Here is a 21,569-nt window from a genome sequence, read left to right as displayed (position 1 = left end):
GGGATCCCCAACAGGCAATACACTTTTCTCCAAGAATTTTCACACAAGAAGCTAGACATACAAAATTCAGGAGGAACTTTACGTATAGGAGGGAAATAAACCCTCTTCTAAGTTTGCAACCAAGAGAAAGAAAGATCCACAAGTGTAGATCTAGGATTTGTGCAAGGGATGAAAGATGAAGAGGGTTTATCTGCAAACAAAGGTGGTTTTAAATGCCAAAAAAAGTTTATCTCTTTGATCTTCAAATATCCACCTGCAAAAGAAAAATATTTATTCAAATTTCTCCAATCCAAACCACCCTCCTTTAGATATGCAAACATAGAAGAGAGAATCCAAATATATACAAGGGAAATTGATTTACATACAAAAGGGGTTAGAATATATACAAATAAATTACAAATTTGCTAGCCCTAGCCCAAAGAGTGTGAGGACACCTCCGCTCTTGGGTACCAAAAAAAAATCTTAAAATAACCAGTTCTGACAATAAAATACTATATAAATAAGTAGATCTGTATCAATATTAATGATATTTGCAAGCTACGGTAAAGAAACTCCGTTTTTAATGAAAATCGTTTGATAAGCTTTTGAAGAGACTCAGTATGGGTTCTTAAATCTTTTATCCTTGAGAGTTTATTGGTTCAACCGAAAACTTCCCCAAATGCTTAAGATATGATTCAACAAATAAAGATTTCTACACACTTCGAAAGATATTGTTAAATCTAAAAGGGGTTAGATAACACAATGAAAAGAAGACTAGGGGTTCAATTGAAAACCCACTAGTGCTTCTAGATATAGAGTAATGCAAGATAACTATACATCGATAGATCCAAATCATGGTGAATGGAAACAACAATTTATTTAAAACCAACAAGCACAATGAGTCAGAAAAATATTATCATAAAGAGTAGAAGAATAACACCATAAAGCATGTAACCCCAAAGTCTTCTTTATTAGATCCAAAAATATTTGAATATAAATTTTAACAGAGCTTCGCTACCCAGTAGCTCGATCTTACAATGGTGCTACAATGAGGAGCTTAGAGCTCAATATAGAAAAAAATATGATAGAGAGGAGCCTCTCCAAGTGGAAACGGCTAGGTCCCAAGTGCTACTAATCTTTGACCACAAAAAATTCGACTTTCTCTGGAAGCCCATGCGCAAATCTCAATGGAGGTAGACGTTTTCCTTGAAAGAGTGGCTGGGTGGAGTGAAAATTGATTGTTGGAGTGGTTTTGGACCATTTAAAATTTTTCGCCATCTTTTTCCTCCAAAATTTCTTATTCAAAACAACAAACTTGGTCCATCTCCCTTAAAAATTCGAATTTCTTGGACCATTTGTTGTGCTAGACGACCAACGAATTTTTCCTGGTACTTCTCTTGCTTGATTTGTGGAGATTTCATCACTTTTTGGCTTGAATCTCTTCTTGGGAAAGTCCACTTCATTTTTTTAATCATTTTCCACTTGGAGAGTTTTTATTTTTTTCGCTCATTTTTAATTTTTGGCTAATTATTTGCCTTTTTTGGCCAAAAATTATAAAAACTGGGATTTGAGGGGTAAATACATATTTCCACCCTCGAAGTGTGTCTAGATAGAAAGTTGAGGTATTGAGGTCTAATTTTGATTACTCATACACCTACAACTTCTATAGACAATACTTATTACATTTTACATCAAATAATTAATAAATATCTCGACAAGTGGAAAATTTTTAATAATTAAAAAATGACACTTAGACTCAACCAAATTCTGCGAAACTTTAGAGATGATCTAGTATGGTAATATACATTTATTCTAGACACTTGGATTCACCTAAGGCTGTACCATCAAGCCACACTCTAGCTTTGGGGTAATAATTGGGAGAAAAACTCAACTGATTATAATTGTTGAAAAACACAAATAATGGGCTAAGGAAAAAAAACTCCCTAGAGTGAACTCACTTGCTAGTATAGTCCTAAGTTAGCTAGGCCTTTTACATGATTCCTTTTTCATCATACTAGATTAATTTTTTATAATAATCCTCGCAAGGCTGCAAAATTTGGAATACAAAACTGATGAATTCTGGAATTCTGGATGTTTGGCATTCTGAGATGATATGATGATGATGGAATGATTCTGAATGTGCTTTGCCCAGGGAACCTTTGACAACTTTTCAAGTGCAATATGAGTGGTTAACATGATCAATCTAAATGGATACAAAATATCTTTTTTTTTCACGTACCCCAAGGCAAGGGTTTGCCTTCAAATAACTCCAACTGCTGTAGATTATTTCCAATATCTATAAGTAGCCTTAAAACATTTGGAAATATAGTTAGAACAACAATATTATGCAAATAGGAGGCTGTACAACCTTAGGTTTTAGGGCTTCCTTGAGTCACAAGTTTTGTGGTGATTTTACCAAAGATATAATGAATAAATACATTATAAACCACAATTAAGTGAAGGAATTCACTATTGAAATATTTTTTGAGTTTTTTGTATAATATATTTCAAATTTTCTGAAGTATGAAATTTTTAGGGCTAATTACAAATTTTCAAAAAATACAGGAAAATTTGAGATGTAAATTTGTAAATAAAATGATTGCGAATTGTTGGAATAAGGATATGAGCCTTCTTCGACAAGAATCAAGGATAGGGAACTATGTCTTCTTTTGACTTGGTGTCTTAAGGATCGAGGTTTTGAAATGCTAGGTGGAACACAAGGGATACAACCCTAGCACCAAAACAAGACAAGAATTGGAACCAAAATTCTACTAGGAGGGCCTTCCAAGAAGAGAATCCTCCAACCAAGCAACTAACAATTATTGAAAATAAGGTTATTTACCTCTAGAGGGGAAAATAAATCATGTGCCAATAGAGAACAACAGTACCTTGAATGAATTAGAAGAAGATGTAAGATAAACCGTAGGGCTCCTTCTCCAATACTTCTTAGCTTAGCCTTGTAGTAAATTTGTGTTGCTCCAAAAGTTTCATTTGAAAAATATTTTGTCAACCAAACAAAAGAAGAGAATTCACATGTACACCCTTTTGTCTCATGAAAGAATTCGCATTTTGATAGATATGAATAAATTAAAATGATTTGCCAAGGAGAGGAAGGCCTAAATTTATAGGTCCCTCTTCAAAACACCCTCCTTGGTCTCCCTCAAAACAGGTAACTTGCCATCCACAAAGCTTGGAGGCTAAGTTAAGAAATTGTTTTTTTCAAATTTTACATTGGATAAACCCCAAAAGAGGCAATCATGCTACAAAAAAGAGACCTAAGAGGGCCGTTTTGACTCTCATTGATCAAACGTTCCACCTGTGACTTCATGGCTATATTCTCTGGAAAATTAGCTTCCGCTAGGTGGCACAATGACTTGATTTGCTTGAGAGACAACCCCTAAACAGTTTGGGGCAAGATTGGCTATTAGGGCTAGGGTACGACTTGCTTGGTGATGTTTCATTGCTTGATTTTTGGTAAATTTTGCCTTGACTGCTGCCTTCCCTTACTTGGAGGCTTCTTTACGTGACTTGGGGGAGATCTCTCTATGCTTTGATTTGATTATTTGACCCTTTTGCCCCCAAATTGAGGACTTGACCTCTCCTTTTGCAAATGGATAGCTGATTGGGGCTGATCTTGCTTGAGAGATAGGCTTGAAATTGACCTATTTGACATTGAGATGCCCTCAAGGGCCTTGCTTCATCCATATGCTTCCTTAAATTTGCTTGATGAGGGCTATTCCTTCCTTCAGGAGGACTCGACCTCCTTTCCTTGACCCTAGATCACTTTAATGACTGCTTAATTCATTGAGATGCTTGAATTTTGCACTTGAAGTGAACTTAATTGGGTGGCATTAGCCCTTGGGGGTTTGATTCTTCATCAATTGCTCCAACGTTTACCTTATTACCCCCTCGTTCTTCCTTTACTCCATTAAGATGACCCCAAAAGAGTGATGTCATGCCATACATGTGGCACGAGGTCTTGGATTGAGCTGATTTGAGCTGTACTAGTTACCTTCTCACTCCATCTTCCTTGTCCACTTCATCACTTTGAAATTTTAAACACTGTTTGTAATATGCTAGGGCAAACTTTGCCTTAGATTTTCCTTTAAGTGAATAGGATTTCAAGAAAATTTCATGTATTGTGTATAAAAAAAGAATTGCAACATATAAATATCAATACTGTAATAATTCCCATAGTGCAATTCATCAGTACATCATCAAATGGTTCTAGTCTAATCCATAGACTAAAATTAAATTTGAAGTTCAACAGTTCCAATAGAGAGTAATGAGTTCAACAGTTCATCAATAGATAGAAACCAATACCAATCCAACAGACTACAACAATTTATGAAATATAACAACGTTCCAACAAAGAATAGTTCTACCTCTATCCTGATAACCTTATAAGTCAGTGTATGCTTTCTGACAACTCAATATTCCTTAAACCCTTCCTCAGTATCAGGCCAAATTTTCTATTCAATAATCCAGTGTTTAGACAGAGTCTCGAACGTAGCCCGTAGATTGATGATTACTATACAATTTCTTGTTGACTTTCATACTAGAGATGTTCCGGATTCATGCTTCTTCAGTTGTCTCGGCTCCTCTTATTTAAGACCTACGCCTTCCATCGGAAACCTTTCTGTGCTTAGCTTCGCACTTGCTATTTGTCTCAGACTTGGCTGTTTGCGACTAACACATTTCTCAGGAAGACGTCTGTACTCTCTGCACGATTCGTCCTCTTTCAAGATTACTCGTTTGTCACAGGATCTCCACGGAATGACCTCAGAAATAACTCAAAGCACTAATAGCGATGTTCAGCCTTGTTGACCAGAAATCATGCCAACTAGTCAGTGTATGCTATGATGCCATGCTAACAATCTAATCAAGGTCAAACATCCACTCAAATTGAGCCATCCATATTTCTATGAAGCATCATCAAGGGTCTAGGAGACATAGCACTCTTCTAGCAAGGTGAAAACACTTTTTGAGTAAAAACCCAAAAGCTAACATGAACTGAAAATTTCTCTTCCCTGTCTGATTTCACAGACACTTTACTTTTGAATTTAAAGAACATTGGCAGTTTGCTAAATGCTTAATGCTTATAGAACACTAGCTTTTTTGAGAATACATGACTTGTCATCTGGTGATCTGGTGACAGATGTTTAGACAATAATGTTTCATACCGCCATTAATGCATGGTTTGAACTAAAAAATTCTCTTTCCATTCCCTTTAATAGGTTCATATTTCTTGCAATCTTTTCATATTTGATTGCAATATAAACCTTTACAGTATATCTTTATATTCCTAAACATTGCTGCACAAAGTAAAGATGTGGACAGGAAACTCATCTAATTGAAAGGGTCCCTAATGAACAGATTATGCGAATTGTGCAATCAGAAGGTGTGCAAGGCCTTTCCCCAGTAGACCGCAGGAAGTATGCTCCCCCAGCTGGAGCAGGATTTGTTGCAAATTCTTCTTCAGTCTCTCGGAGGCTGTCTCTTTATAATGTTTTGCCACAAGCATCCTTTTCTTTTGGTGCGGCATCTTATTTATTTGCTCAGGCTCGTGTGGTTGAAGATTACATCATGTCCCAGATAGTGAACCAAGCAATAGTGGATGGTGGTTCTGCTGGACTGTTGATTGTAATAACAGGTTCATCTCATGTTTTGCTTGGGACCAGAGGAGGGGGGTTACCAGCAAGGATTTCAAAGAAGACTCCAAAAAAATCTCAAGTTGTTGTATTACTGAATCCTGAAAGGCAGCATATACGGAAGGAAGGGGAGGCACCAGTTGCTGATTTCTTGTGGTATTCAGCTGCAAAACCTTGCATTAGAAATTGTTTTGACCGTGCTGAAATTGCTCGAATAATGGATGCGGCCAGCAGAAGACGAGATACTTTACCTCAGGTTAGTTTCTAACAGTAATCTGTATGTTCCAAAGATGTTCTAGTTTTAAACTTAAAATAAGATGGGAAGTTCTCATACCGCAGACAAATAATGCTGGGTGGTTTTCTTTGCTTACTGCACATACTGAAGAAACAAAATTTCAGCCAGGAAAGAAATTTTACTGGTCATATCTATCTGCTCTCCAATTTTACTGTAAATTTCATAATAAATAGCTCTGCGGAATCTTATATATTGAGAGAAACCAGTCAGCCATGCGATGTGTGTTTCTGCTTTTTTAAAATCTGTTTGCACTTTGCAGAATCTGGAGTTTCCAGAATGTCTTGCAACAGAATAATCAAAAGCTGTCTGATTTAGGGGAAGCTTGATCAAGATAATGCAGCCATATTTATTTCTCTTAGGGACTGTCTTGGTCAAAATTTTTCCCCAAGAGAGTGGGTCATAAATGCAATCGTCATGCAAATTTAAGAGCAAGCAGAGTTAACCCATGATTCACAAGCACTGCCCACATGGGGGTTATTGAACTAATGTCACTACGTTACTATGATAACTTGATATTAAGAGTGGTGTTAATACTGATAGTGTAATGACCCAACTGCAATTACAAACAGAATGTGAATATTAGCATGCATACAACGCATGCATATGATAGCTACATATGCATGCATCACATGCACTGCAGTAGTATGTGTTAATTAATTCTGAAAAGTATAATGAACGAATTATTAAGATATAGAGTAAATAAAAAACTCGACAGAAAATAATGTATACGTTAAAATGGGTTACTTACTATGTAAACCACCATTAACATATTATCCTGAATAAACGTAAACACAAAGTATTATTCGAAATAAAAGGTAACTATAGTATTATGAATTATATTGAATAAGCAGTATAACATATTGTTATATTATTATTAATTATTAAAGTATAATAATGAAATAATACTTTTGTATTAATTATAATATAAAGGAAATTAAGGAAATATAAAAAATATAACTATGTCAACAAAAATGAACAAAAGAAATATAATTAAAGGGACATAATGTATATGGAAATATACCATATATTATTAAAAGGGAATTGAATATATATATTTTGGTATTTAAATAATTAAAAGCAATGAAATACAAACCAAATTTAAAATAACCCTTAATACATTTTCATGAAGTCTCGTTGTCGAGAGGGAGAGGTGACCGCACACAAGGAACCCACCGTGTCAAGAGAAGACGGTGACCGCCTCTGCAAATTCCCAAAGATACCTAATTAAAGGCGGCAGAGAGGTAGGGGTGTGTTAGAAAATGTAACTATGTTCAGTCTTCAATAATGTACTTGAGTCATTGTGTAATGTACTTGTCAAAAGAATAAAGAAAAAGAATTTTTATTATTGTAAAAATGACTTTTTAAAGCATGGGTTATCATTATATTAGTCAAAATCCCAATTGTGGACTCCTAGGATTAATATTGAGTTTATAGAGTCATTGTACATTCAAAGAGACCCTTCTTCGGCTTTTGAATCATGTAAAAAGGTTTTGTATCAAGTCAAATATGAATTATGTACCCTTCACATCATGTTGGCCCAAGAGAGATCAAGTTGGCCTAAGGACCCTAATTCGACCCACAGTAAGCCTATATATACAAGGAGGTTGAATTCATTTGGAGCATTCCTTCTCAAGCAAGTACGATATCTCAAGAAGCGCTGGAGAAGTGCGAAGTTTGTTGTCGGAAGGTCGAAAGAAGTGCGAGTTCGGGGAAGTCTATAGAGAGGAAGAAAATCGAGATTTTGGTGCCTCTCTCTCTCTGTTTCGTGGTTGGGATGGGAGATCGAAGTCTCCTAAGATTTTACTGTTGCTAGAAGCTGCTACCTAGTCGAAGTTGCTGGAAGGGGTCGAAGATCTGGGAGGTTGACATGGTGTGGAGGGAAAGTCTGGTCTTGGTCTAGGCTAAAGAGTCTCAAAGAATACTATTGAAAGGAAGAATTCTTTGACTGAGTTTTCCCATCGAGGGGTGTTTTGCCCTGGCATGTGCCTATATCTTGTGTCTCTTTTGTTTTGGATCTTCATACACACATAATATGGTAATTGTTTGATGAGAGATAAGATAATAAAGAAGTAAAAGAAGCCAACACACTCGCAAGTAAAATTATCAAGAAAGGAGAATCAAACCCTAATATAATATCTTTGATTTTCCAACATGGTTTCAGAGCTAAGGTCAAGAGAAGTCGAAGATCACTTTGTTGGCATGGATGCTATGCTGGCCAGCATAGGCTGACGCAGAGGCAGCACAGAGCCTTGAGGAGATCCGTATTTTTGCTGGAGAGATTGATTTTTGAAGCCGGAAGCCGGGTTGTGAGACCGGGAGGACAAAATTGAAGTCTCAAAGTGGCAAATCCGTCAGCAGAGGCAGTGACACAATCTTTAGGAGCTATGACGTTGGGCCTACCCAGTGACTGCGTAGAGGTAGCAAGGGACTAGCCATTTTATCGTGGATCAGTGAGGATTGCCAGTGATAGTATGAGGTATTTCTCACTAATCTTCTGTCAGTGATATTCTCTGTACTGGATAGCCAACAAGGCATCCAAAGATTGTATTCAAAAAACTAATGTTTAATAATACAAACCCTCAATTGCTACACCGAATTTCCATCATTGGGTTTTTCTGGGGATTTTTGTCCAAAAGCAACGATGTAATGTGTTGTGTATTTCTTTCTTCCTCAGTTTCTTGTTTCCGCTTATAATTTAATTTTTGAAGACTGCAGTGTATTAGTTTCGGTGTTTACTGTAGGAAATAGTAAATAATTTGTTTAGTAATTAACAAATAGAAGGAAATTAATCAGTCGCTATAGTGGTGATCCGGGTAATCAAATTTTCACATGCGACAGGCCTTTAAGGCCTCTAAACCCTAGCAGTAGCCCTTGTGGGGCCTTCGACAACCCTTTGTGGGCCTCTTTTCCCTCACGACAAACCTATTTGCCTTTCCCTTGAGCCGCTAGGCCTTATAAGCTCTTCCTAGTGTTGAAAAGTGTAACTAGGTTCGGTCTTCATAATGACGTGTAATTATGATTTTATGTAATTAATGTAAAGAAGAAAAATAAAATTAGTTGTAATACTTGAATCATGGGTTTCATGATCAAGAATTTTATTTTTAGTTAAGGCTCCCATTGTGAGCCTTTACAATGAGTCATCAGCTCATAAAAGCCTATTGAGCCAATGTCATTTATGGAAGACCCTTATTGGGCATATTACATATGTAAATGAGTCATTAAGAAACCCTGGAAGACCAAGCTCAAGCACCTTCTTCAAGTCGGCCTAAAGATATCTCTAGAAAGGCATGTTGGCCTTGGCTCTAAGAGATGTCGGCTTAATTGATGGGCAGATCACTATAAATAAGGCAGTTCAGCTTTCATTTGGACAACACAATTTTCGGTCAAGGCAATCTGAGTGAGAAAAGGTGTGAAGTGTTGATTTGTGGTAGCATCAGATGTGCTCTAGCCATGAAAATTGGTGGAGAGGCTACAACACATGAGATCTCCAAGACCCAGAAATGGTTTGGGGAAATTCCACCCGGTTAGAGAGATATTAAATTAATTAATATTTTTAATGGAGTTCCTAAGTCTAAACTTAGGAAAATTAAAATATTAATGGGTATTAATATAAAACTGTGTGAGAATGTTCTAAATGCTAAGTTGCAGGGAACATGGGTCTAGGGTTTGTTTCCGTATGGAAACAAAACGGAAACGAGAAAACCTGCACTGTACGGCCCGGAAACTCGTTTCCGGTCATACTGGCCCGTTTCTCGAGGAGGAAACGTGGCTAGTATGGCCAGAAACTCGTTTGTGGGCCGTACGACGAAGTTTCCTCATGCAAATTGACTTTTTCTTATGTTTTTTATTATTATTTTGTTTTCTATTGTTTTATTGGGCGACTAAAGTGGCTTCTAAATTTAATCATAATGTTTAAATGTAATAAATTATAATGTATCATGTATGCTTTATGATTGCACATAACATTTCTTAAATGTCTTAATTTTAATATGTATATATATATATATATATATATATATATATATATTCGCGTTTCCCCGTTTCCAAAATTTGGGGAGGTCGCGTTTCGTACCTGTGCCCGTTTCGGAAACTCGTACCCTTTTCCCCGTTTCGTGCAACTTAGTCTAAATGACATGGATCAAGCCAAATCTAATCTTAGCCGTTGATTAGGGACTTAATCTCGGCCGTTGAAGACTCAACAGGAAAAGTATAAGAGGAGGCTTGAGGGTCAGTTGGAGATACACCAAGATTGATCAGTCAATTCGATTTTCTGGAGCGGGGTTTGCTGAGAAAAATTGAACAAGTGATCTGAGTTGCAGCGAGGGGCAGTGAGTACATAGCAGAGAGGTAGAGATAGTGCCAGAGGGCCAGCGCAGTGACTGAGGAGGCTACACAGAGGCAACAGGAGCCACGCAGAGGCAGCTAGAGATTGCGCAGAGGCTGAGGGGCCTGCGTGGGTGACACAGAAGGCTAGAGAGCTGACGCAGAGAGGCAGAGGGCTGACGCAGGGGGTTCTAGAGCTACGCAGAGGCTAGCAGGGCTAACGCAGAGAAGCACTGGAAGGATTTGGTGGGGCAGACTAATGCTGAAAAGCTGAATATCTGCTTTCGAGAAGAGGTAATACTGCCGTGTAGAAATATTTGTTGGGTGAGCCAGTTTGGCACCCTATTTGTACTCAAGAATGCTGGTTAATAATAAAACCCTCAGAACTGATGCACCGGTTTTCCCGCATTGGGTTTTTCTGGGGACTATTGTCCAAAAATAACGGTGTCCCTTATGTGTTTGTCTATTATTTCAGTTGATGATCTGTATGTGAGTTGAGACTGCATTTGTGTTTATTTTCAGTATTTATATAGATAAATAGCTTGATAAGGAACAAACAAGTAGGTGAAATAAACCAGATAATGAAGTAGGGATTTCTGACGTGTCTGACTTAGAAATTTCAACATGGTATCAAAGGGTTGCAGATCATAGGAGAACTGAAGGCACCAACATAAATAAGAAAATTTGTAGCAGCAACAACTGTCTCGAGAGATAGAGCTGTTCCTAAGAAGAAGGCAACAAAGAAGGAGTGACACAGAGGGTTTGCGTCATCGTTTCGAGCCAGAGAGAGGGCCAACACATAGGCTAATAGAGGTAGAAGAGGCTCATGAAGAGCCGCGTCATCTTACTCAGTCAGGTAGGCTTGACGCAGTTGGCCAGAGAAGTGATTCAACCATTGCCAGGATTGCGCAGAGTTGAAAGGCTATGTTTCTTCAATTGCTGGGGCCTAGGGAGTTGTGGGCAGATTGTGGATTGGGAAGCTGGTGGGGTGCTGTTGCTGTCGAAGTAGAACAATACCTAACAGATGGAAACAAGGTAGAGGGAGGCGCTGCCTTGAGAGATTTCTAACCAAGAAATCCAGATCCGAGTTGCAGTTGCAAAGAGGATCGGAGAGGAGCAGATCGACAGTTGGCAGGAAGATTTTCAGTAGGGAAATCGAGACTCAGAGGGAGTCTACGAGAGGACTTCCTGGAGGGAAGTCGAGACTCAGAGGGAGTCTAGGAGAGGACTTCCTGGAGGGAAGTCGAGGCTCAGAGGGAGTCTAGAAGAGGAGCGAAGATGGTAATGAATGGACTAAGGGACCAAGACAAGTTGGATAGGGCCTCCAACTTTGTCATCTGGAAGGCCAGGATCCTGTCTGTTCTAGATAGACATCATATCAAGGGCTTCACCTTCAGAACCGTGGCTATCCCAGTCGACCCAACGGATAATGAAAGGTATAAGGATGCATTGGCGAAGGCAAAGTGCATAATCCTTGATGGGGTCAAGGATCATGTAATACCGCATATTGCCGAGAAGAACGTGGCAAAGGAGATGTGGCATACCTTGACGACATTGTATCAGGGCACTTCCGTGCAGCGAAAGATGCTATTAGAGAATCAGATGCGGTCGTACCAAATGCAGAAGGGGGAGCAAATAGATCTATACCTCAGCAAATTGCAAGAGATTCAGGACCAACTTACTTCCATAGGGGCCACACTGGATTAGGAGTTCATGGTGAGGACCGCCCTGAATGCAGTCTCCGAGGATTGGGAGACATTTGTACAAAGCATTTTGGGTAGAGCTGATCTTCCAGGATGGGAAGAGATGTGGACAACTCTTCACCAAGAAGAGATCAGACAGTTGAGCAAGGCAAAAGTAGGTCGAATCAAGAAAGAGGAGAAGAGGATGCGGCTTTGGCATCTGCGGGATAGAAGGGGAAGAGAAAGAAGAAGGACATCTCCAAGGTGAAGTGCTTCCATTGTGGGGAGCTGGGTCATTATGCAACCTAGTGTCTGAGGAAGAAGAATAAAGGAGAGGCTTTTGACTCCAAGGCAGCTCCGGCTAAGGCGGAGAAAGAAGTCGAGACAGATGATGACTGTGCCATGAGTGCTCATGCACCTCTCGAGAAGAGGTGGGGTGACATCGAGCTGTAGTTAGGATGACTATAGAAGATGAGGGGTAGGATCCTTGAGGTATCCAAACTCTTGGATCATATCTGGTTACGGGAGCCCCAAATGACAGTAGTAGGATGACAGATGTTGGTAGAAGCAAGATGCGATGGAGCGACAAGGCATTGCTAGAGTGCAGAGGTTTGTAGCAGCACAGTGGGAGTTGCAGTAGTGCGAGAGGTACAAAGACGGTTGCAGCAGTGAAGAGAGGCATAGAGGTGGTTGCAGCAGTGCGAGAGGCACATAGGTGTTTGCAGCAACGTAGAGGCAGCAGAGGGAGAACATGATAGAATTAGAGGTAGCTTCAGCATCAGGAGGCTTCTGGATTGACAAGGATGTTAGTAGTTGGGTAGATCAGTTACTTTGGTAGTGCTATGGGCAGCTTGATGCAACATTTGAGAGAGAGTTGCAGTGCAGATGTAGTGTTGGGAGGAAGGACCAACAACAACACAGATGTAGAGGGAGCTGCAGTACAAATGTAGCAGTGGCAGAGCCATGGGCAGCAGTGCAGTGGATGTTGGGCAGCAGGCCAAGCATCAGGACAGGTGCTGGTGCGGAAGGATCAGTGTGATGTTCAATGTTGGAGCATTACTAGAGCACATTCCTCGCTAAGAGGGAGTGTTGATTTGTGGTAGCATTGGATGTGCTCTAGCCATGAATATTGGTAGAGAGGCTAAAGCACATGAGATTTCCAAGACCTAGAAATGGTTTGGGGAAATTCCACCCAACTAGAGAGATATTAAAATAATTAATATTTTTAATGGAGTTCCTAAGTCTAAACTTACTAAAATTAAAATATTAATGGGTATTAGGGACTTAATCTCGACCATTGAAGACTCAATAGGAAAAGTATAAGAGGAGGTTTGAGGGTCAGTTGGAGATACACCAAGATTGATCAGTCAGTTCGATTTTCTGGAGCAGGGTTTGCTGAGAAAAATCGAACAAGTGATCTGAGTTGCAGCAAGGGGTAGTGAGTACATAGCAGAGAGGTAGAGATAGTGCCAGAGGGCCAGTGCAGTGACTGAGGAGGCTACGCAAAGGCAGCAGGAGCCACGCAGAGGCAGCTAGAGACTGCGCAGAGGCTGAGGGGCCTGCGTGGGTGATGCAGAAGGCCAGAGAGTTGACGCAGAGAGGCAGAGGGGCCTGCGTGGGTGATGCAGAAGGCCAGAGAGGTGGCGCAGAGAGGCAGAGGGCTGACGCAGGGGGTTCTGGAGCTACGCAGAGGCTAGCAGGGCTGACGCAGAGCCTTGGAGAAGCACTGGAAGGATTTGGTGGGGCAGACTAGTGCTGAAAAGATGAATATTTGCTTCCGAGAAGAGGTATTATTGCCGTGTAGAAATCTCTGTTGGGTGAGCCAGTTTGGCACCTTAGTTGTACTAAAAAAAGTTGCTTAATAATAAAACCCTTAGAACTACTTCACTGGTTTTCCCGCATTGGGTTTTTTCGGGGATGATTGTCCAAAAATAACTGTTTCTCTTGTGTGTTTGTCTATTATTTCAGTTGATGATCTGTATGTGAGTTGAGACTGCATTTGTGTTTATTTTCAGTATTAATATAGATAAATAACTTGTTAAGGAATAAACAAGTAGGTGAAATAAACCAGATAATGTAGTAGGAATTTCTGATGTGTCAAACTTAGAAATTTCAACACAAAGATCACAAAAGGAGAAGTCTTATCATCAAGCGAAGAAGGAGGAAGATAACCGTGTTCATTTGGATATGTTTTAGGGCTAAACTCTTCCACACGTGCGAGATTACATGTTGTTTGCTGCAAGAAGGCCCGAGATACCACAGTCATAGCGAGAGGGAAGTTTTGGGAGAAAAACAAGGTGATTCTCAAGCTGAGTTGAAGGAGAGAAGGTCTCCATCTAGAGTGAAGGGAATCAAGGTGTTTCTCTCTCTTATATACCTTAGCTAGGGTTTCTGAAATATGACCGAGAATTGCAGTGCTGAACCAAGGAACTAAAATCAAAAGTTTAGTTGAGAAAGAGGAAGTAGTTAGCAGTTTGACTATCATTGACTCAAGGAAGAGGAGGAAGCTTTGTGTCTTGGCCTTAGAGTGACAAATAGGTCAAGGGTCTTGGTCTTGGTCTCTATAAGAAGAATTTTTTTTTGGGTTTTCCTCCCAAGTTGGAGAGGTTTTCGCCCTGGTTGATCGCCTACATTATGTGTCTCTTATCTCTTTATTGTTTATGCATTGGTAGCTATTTGATGAAGAAGAACATAGTAATAATCTAAGTAAAGAGAAGAGCCTAATCTTAAGAAGTAAAAAGCATTCACAAGCAGTTATAAAAAAAAGAGAAATCACCTAATCTTGATGCCCTAGATTTCTCAACATGGAATCAGAGCTAAGGTAACAAAGTCAAGGAAAGGCATCTTATCAAGGGACACTCAAGGATCAAATCTTGAGAAAGACATCAAAGCAAATCTAAGAAGATCATCTTGGAGTCAAGATCTTCAAAGAAGTATAAAAACCCTAGATCGAAGAAGAAGTCTACACCAACAGAAGTCTAGGGATCCTCAAGTCATTGAAAGGACCACACAGACCCTACTCAAGATAAAGGGACTTATAAATCAAGTTTCTTACTAGAGAAGCAAGATCAAGGACGTTCATCTTTAGAAGTTCTCAATTTCCTCTCGTTGAAGCAAGGACCTTACCATTGTAGAAGATCATCCAAGAAGCATCAAGAAGTCATCATTGATCATCATCAACAAGGACATCACCATCAAAGGATCTAAAGTGATCTCCCTCTTTGTAGGGTCAAGGATCATTCTTGAAGAGAACTATCTTCATCAAGGAGAAGCTCTCTATTAACTATATCATCATCAAAATTCAAGGAGGCAACAAGTGGAAGAAGCATCTTCACAAGTAAGTATATTTATGTTTGAATTTGTCAAAATGTCTTTTTGCAAGGAAAGCAACAAATTGGTTGGGGCTTCAAACTATCTTGCATGGAAGAAGATGACAGATCTGAATCTCATTGAAAATGAGGTGATGGATCATGTAAAAGGCTCTATCACCAAACCAACGAAAGAAGATGCTCAAGCACTTGCAAAGTTTATGAAAGGGGATGTGAGGGCTCAAAGGATTCTCATAGAATTCATCAAGGATCCCGTCATTCCATATGTATCTAAACTCGACACCTCAAAAGAAATATATGACGAATAGGTAGAGTTGTTTTCTATAAGAACTATAGGAGAATTAATTTCTCTAAGGCAAGAACTCTACAAGCTAAGGATATCAAAAGAAGAAGGAATAACCTCATACTTTATGAGGATATCTGAAATAAGGGATCACCTTCAAGATCTAGGAGAAATAATGTCTGACAAGGAGATGACCACTGTAGTACTAAATGCACTACTAGAGGAATGGGAAAACTTTACTTCAAGCATTTATGGGAAGAAATAAGCTACTCCATTCCAAGATCTATGGTCTCTATGCAAAATCGAAGAAACCACACTGAAGGCAAAAACTGATGTAGGATCCAGTGAGCAAAATCAAGCATATGCTACTACGGCAAAGAGAAGAGGAAGGTCTGGGAAATTTGGTCCTTAGAAAAAGAAGAAGAACTTGACTAAGGTTCAATGCTATGGATGTCAAGAATATGGGCATTACAAATAGATTGTCCTAAGCTCAAGAAGGATAATAAAAAAAGAGGTAGAGAAGAAGCCCATATCGTCGAAGTGGAGGAATCTGAAAAGAAGAAGTCCAAGGAAGAGGAAGTAAGAGATCTCTACTATGATTGAGATAGTCTTCCTCGCCTAGTTCTTTTCAAGTTTTTCTGTTGTAAGATATGGATATCATGATTCACTAAGGAAAATGATAGGATGCATCATGGCGCCATAGAAGCATTAAAAGAAAGAGCTTGTGACATCATCATATAGAATCATGAAGGATGACTGAAATAGAAGTCTCTGAAAGTCACCTATGGAAGGATAGAGCTCTTGGTAACCTCATTAGAAGCATAAGTGGCACTTATGGGAAAAGAAAGAAAATGTTCATCTAGCATAAGCCTCATCATACATCATTCAAAAGGAAACATCTGCTGGATGAGGATACTTAAGATCCTCTATTGGAATCTTCATCGGAAGGTTCACCAATCAAAAGAAAGCAAGGGTTTCATCAAGAATTCCATCTTGAGGGAATTCATGTGATAATGGTATGATGACAAAGAAGGTGAAGCAGATCAAGGGATTGAAAATTGAAATTCTTTCAATCAAGGAAGCTGCTGAAGGAAGTCTAAGATGACCTATAGGACAAATGAGGTATGCATGCTTGTATTCGATATTGTAGAGTCATGTCATATGGTTGCAGGTAACATGGATAAATGCTCTATCTTGAGAGCACAATCAAAAGAAAGGATCTCCTCCTTTGAAAGGATACAAGAAGGCATGGATCACACATTGTCTAGATGAAATCAACATAATATGTCCTCATATGAAATATGAGGTGGTTGACAAAATTGGAGGAATTATGGCTGGAAGTTCCTAGAAAGACATGTTTGAAGAAAGAAAGGAAGAGATCATGAAATATGCAACTATGGAAAAGGTAATCAACATCCGAAGACTGAGAGATTTGACTAGGATATCTCCATGAAAGATATGAAGACTTTGATGAAGTCTGAAAAAGAAAGAGACCCTTGATAGTATATATCTTTTGGAGATGTGTCAATGTGTATGTAGGATGCTGATGCAAACTAGAAGATGTCATGATGAAAGACCATCATGAAGGTAATTTTGATTTAATGTTCATTCCTTATTTTTTGAATGATATCTAGATGGGCTTATGCAGGGCTGCCAAGGGAAGAGCTATGGATATCTTCCATCACTAATGTCCATGTAGTAGGATAAAAGATCCTTAAGGAAACATGGCATGAAGAAGGCAGTATGTACTATGGCATGAAGGAAGGCCAGATATGAACTGATGGATCACTTTTCGATGAAAGGAATAATGACATGATTGACTCATGGATGAAAGTGATGGATGGTCTGTGCCCTACGAAGAAGTCCCAAAACATGAAGAATCCTGAATAAAGAAAAGAAGTTCATGATATCGTGAGAAGTTCTTCAAGCAGCTGGTTGTCCCATCATCTCCACCTAAAGAGCTGTTGTAGGTCCCTAATTAAGAGGGAGCCTGGAAACAAGTTTCTAACTTGGTAGAAACTTGGAAGCAAATTTCTAAGCCAAGAGGGAGCTTAGGTACATTCCTTCCTTAGGAATGAGTACATTCCTTCATTGGAATAGGTTTATCAGTTGAAAAATAACTAGGTACAATCTTCATAATGACATGTAATTGTGATTTTATGTAATTGATGTAAAGAAGAAAAATAAAATTATTATTATGCTTGTCTCATGGGCTTCATGAGCAAGGAATTTTATTTTTAGTGATGGATCCCATTGAGAGCCTTTAGGATTTGTCATCTAGTCATAAAAGTCAATTTGAGTCTTGTCATGTATGAAGGACCCTTCTAGGGAATATTACACTTGTGTATGAGTCATTAAATGTATAAAAAGGCCCTCCAAGGCCAAGGAAAGTCTCCTCCTCAAGCCCGCTTCAAGAAGGATAATTATATCTCCCACAAATTACACATTGGCTCACCCTCCTACAAGTTGGCTTATTTTGGGAGGGAAAAAACTATAAATAGGATTGCTCGACATCATTGCAAAGGAAAATTTTCGGTCATCACAGTTTGATGTACGAAGTACAACAAGGAAGCTAAAAGATTAGCGAAAGGAGAAGGAAGTTCAACGAAGGTTGAAACTTCAGGTTTTGGGTCTATTTTAGGGTGGTGGAGCTATCACATGTGCAAAGAAAGAGTAAACCATTTGTTGCAGTAACGTCGATTTTCAAAGGTAGCCAGATTGAAGTCATAGGGAAGGCTGAGTTGCCAAAGAAGAATCCTCCACCTCAAGCGAAGGAAATCAAGGAAGAAAGGACAATCATCAACACGTGCAAGGGTTCTGGTTTAGGGCCGAAATGTTGCAGGCCTGAAGCAGAGGAAGATCTGAAAGGAAGTCGAAGCAGAAGGAAGGAGCAGGCAATTTATCGTTGATTCAAGAGGGCAAGATAGGAAGCTTGGTGTCTTGGTCTTGGAGAGGTCAAATAGGTCAAGGGTCTTGGTCTTGGTATTCGTCAATTGGAATCTCTATAAGAAGAAGAATTTGTTCAGGTTTTCCACTCAAAGAGAGAGGTTTTGGTTTTGGATGATAGCATATATTTTGTCTCTTGCCTCTTTATGGTTTATGTATTGGTAGCTGTTTGATGAAGAACAACACTAATAACCTAAGTAAAAGAAGATCGTAGTCTAAAGAAGTAAAAAGCACTCATAAGCAGTTACTAATAGAAGAGAAATCACATAATTACTATGCCCTAGATTTCTCAACATGGTATCAGAGCTAAGGTGACAAAGTCAAGGAAGGGCATCTTATCAAGGGATAGTCAAGAATCAAATCTTGAGGAAGGCATCAAAGCAAAGATCATCTTTAAGACAAGATCTACCAAGGAAGTATTATAACCCTAGATCGAAGAAGGAGTTTACAAAGAAGTCTTGGGATCATCATCAAGAAAAGAAGGCCAAGTTGAAGAGATCTTCTAATCAAGGTCCTTACGATTGAAGACATCACCAAGAAGTCATCATCAATCTTCATCAAAGGATCTAAAGAGATCTCACTCTCTATGGGATTAAGGATCACTCTTGAAGAAAACTACCTTCATTAAGAAGAAGTTTTCTATTCTTTATATCATCATCAACATCAAGGAAGCAACAAGGAGAAGGAGCATCCTATGAAGTAAGTATATTTATGTCCACATCTGAATCTGTTAAAATGTATTTTTGGAAGGAAAGCAACAAATTGGTTGGGGCTTCAAACTATATTGCGTGGAAGAAAATGATAGATTTGAATCTCATTGAAAATGAGGTTATGGAACATGTCAAAGGATCTATCGCTAAACCAAGAAAGGCAGATGTTAAAGCTCTTGTAAAGTATATGAAGGGGGAAGTTAGGGGTCAAATGATTCTCATAGAATCCATCAAGGATCCCCTCATCCCATATGTATCTAAACTTGAAACTTCAAAATAAATCTATGACAAATTGGTAGAGTTGTATTCTATAAGCATTGCTGGAGAAGTCATGTCATTAAGGCAAGAAATCTACAAGCTGAAGATTTCTAGGGAATATGGAATAGCCTCATACTTTATGAGGATATTTGAGATCCGGGATTAACTACAAAATCTCGGAGAAGTCATGTTTGATAGTGAAATGACTACAATTGTATTAAATGCACTACTGGAGGAATGGGATAACTTTACTTCAAATATTTATGTGAAGAAAGAAGCTACTCCATTCCAGGATCTATGGTCACTATGCAAGATTGAAGAATCTAAACTAAAGGCCAAATCTGATGTGAGAGCAGGTGAGCAAAGTCAAGCTTATGGTACAATGGAAAGAAGAAAATGAAAATTTGGAAAGTCTGGTTCTTGGAAAAAGAAAAGGGACATGTCTAAGATTCAATGCTATGGGTGTCAAGAATATGGGCACTATAAAAGAGATTGTCGTAAGGTCAAAAAGGACAACAAAAGAGGAAGAGAAGAAGCCCATGTCGCCAAAGAAGTAGAGGAAGTTGAAAAGAAGAAGTCCAAGAAATAGGAAGTAAGAGATCTCTATTACTGAGATGGTCTTTCTCACCTAAGTTCTTCTCAAATTCCTAAGTCTTATGTTGTAAGATATGGCTATCATGATTCACTAAATAGGATGCATCAAGGCACCATAGAAGCATTGGAAGCAAGAGCTCGGGACATCATCATAGAGAAGCATGAAAGACGGTTAGAATCTATGGAAGTCAAGGATATAGCTCTTGGGAATCTCACTGGGAACATAAGTGGTAAGATCATCTAGTACAAGGTTCATCATACATCTGTCAAAAGGAAACATTTGCTGATGGGGATACTTTAGATCCCCAAGATTCTCTGATGGAATCTTCATTGAAAGGTTCACCGATCGTGAGGAAAAGCAAGTGTTTCATCAAGAATTCCAATCTTGTGGAATTCATGGGATGATGGTATGATGACATAGGGATGATGGTATGATGACATAAAAGTGAAGCAGATCAAGGGATTGAAGCTCTTCCCATCAAAGAAGCTGCTGTAGGAAGTCTGGATGACCTAAAGGAAAAATAGGGTATGTATGCTTACATTTGATATTGTGGAAGTCATGTCATATGGTTGTAGGTATCATGAACCAATGCTCTATCTTAAGAGCATAATCAATAGAAAGGATCTCCTCCCTCAAAGGGATGCAGGAATGCATGGGTCACACATTCACTAGACGAAATCAACATAATATGTCGTCATATGAAGTATGAGGTGGTTGACTACAATTGAGGAACTTTGATTGGAAGCTCCTGGGAATGAAACGTGTGAAGAAAGGAAGGAAGAGATCATGGAATATGTAACCACGGTAAAGGAAATCAACATCCGAAAGACCAAGAAGATTTGACTAGGATATCTCCATGGAAGATATGAAGACTCTGATGGAGTCTGAAAAGAAAGAGACCCTTGACAATATATATCTTTGGGAGATGTGTTGATATGTATGTAGGATGCTGATGCAAACTAGAAGATGTCATGATGAAAGACCATCACAATGGTAATGCTGATTTTAATGCTCATTCCTTTACTTTTAATCTAGATGGGCTTATGCAGTGCTGCTGAGGGAAGATCTATGGATGTCTTCCACCACCGATGCACATGTAGTAGGATGAAAGATCCTTAAGTAAACATGGCATGAAGGAAGGCTAGATATGGACTGATGGATCACTTTCCGATGATGACATGGCTGACTCATGAATGAAAGTGATGGATGGTCGGTGCCCTATGTAGAAGTCCCAAACATGAAGACTCCTAGATAACAAAAATAAGGTCATGACATCGTGAAGAGGAGTTCTTCAAGCAACTGGTTATCCCGTCATCTCCACCCGAGGAGCTGCTGTAGGTCCCTAATTAAGAGGGGGAGATAGACACATCTTTCTTGTCTTCACTTGGGAAGACAAAATGGAGGATTGGGTAAACATTTGGCATCTAATGCTCTTTGAGGATGTATTAGGGCATCCAAGATAAGAGTAGTCGTTGAGGACTGATATTCTTTGAGGACTAGGAATCCAAGATAAGAATA

General features: G+C 39.0%; 1 protein-coding gene across 4 annotated transcripts in view; it reads left to right on the top strand.

The window, feature by feature from the left end:
• The window catches only part of LOC149159181 (protein RETICULATA-RELATED 5, chloroplastic-like), a 441,272-nt gene that overhangs the window by 119,659 nt on the left and 300,044 nt on the right, over nucleotides 1-21,569 (top strand). For all 4 annotated transcript variants that reach the window (XM_089436421.1, XM_089436419.1, XM_089436422.1 and 1 more), the window contains exon 4: nucleotides 5,356-5,886. In XM_089436421.1, coding sequence (XP_089292547.1) covers nucleotides 5,356-5,886 — 531 coding nt within the window. The remainder of the gene's footprint in view (nucleotides 1-5,355; nucleotides 5,887-21,569) is intronic.

Source organism: Pinus tabuliformis, chromosome 5_2 (assembly GCF_031772625.1).
Source record: "Pinus tabuliformis cultivar Carrire ecotype Pingquan chromosome 5_2, CPIR1, whole genome shotgun sequence".
NCBI lineage: Eukaryota > Viridiplantae > Streptophyta > Pinopsida > Pinales > Pinaceae > Pinus > Pinus tabuliformis.
This window is presented reverse-complemented; position numbering and strand designations above follow the sequence as displayed.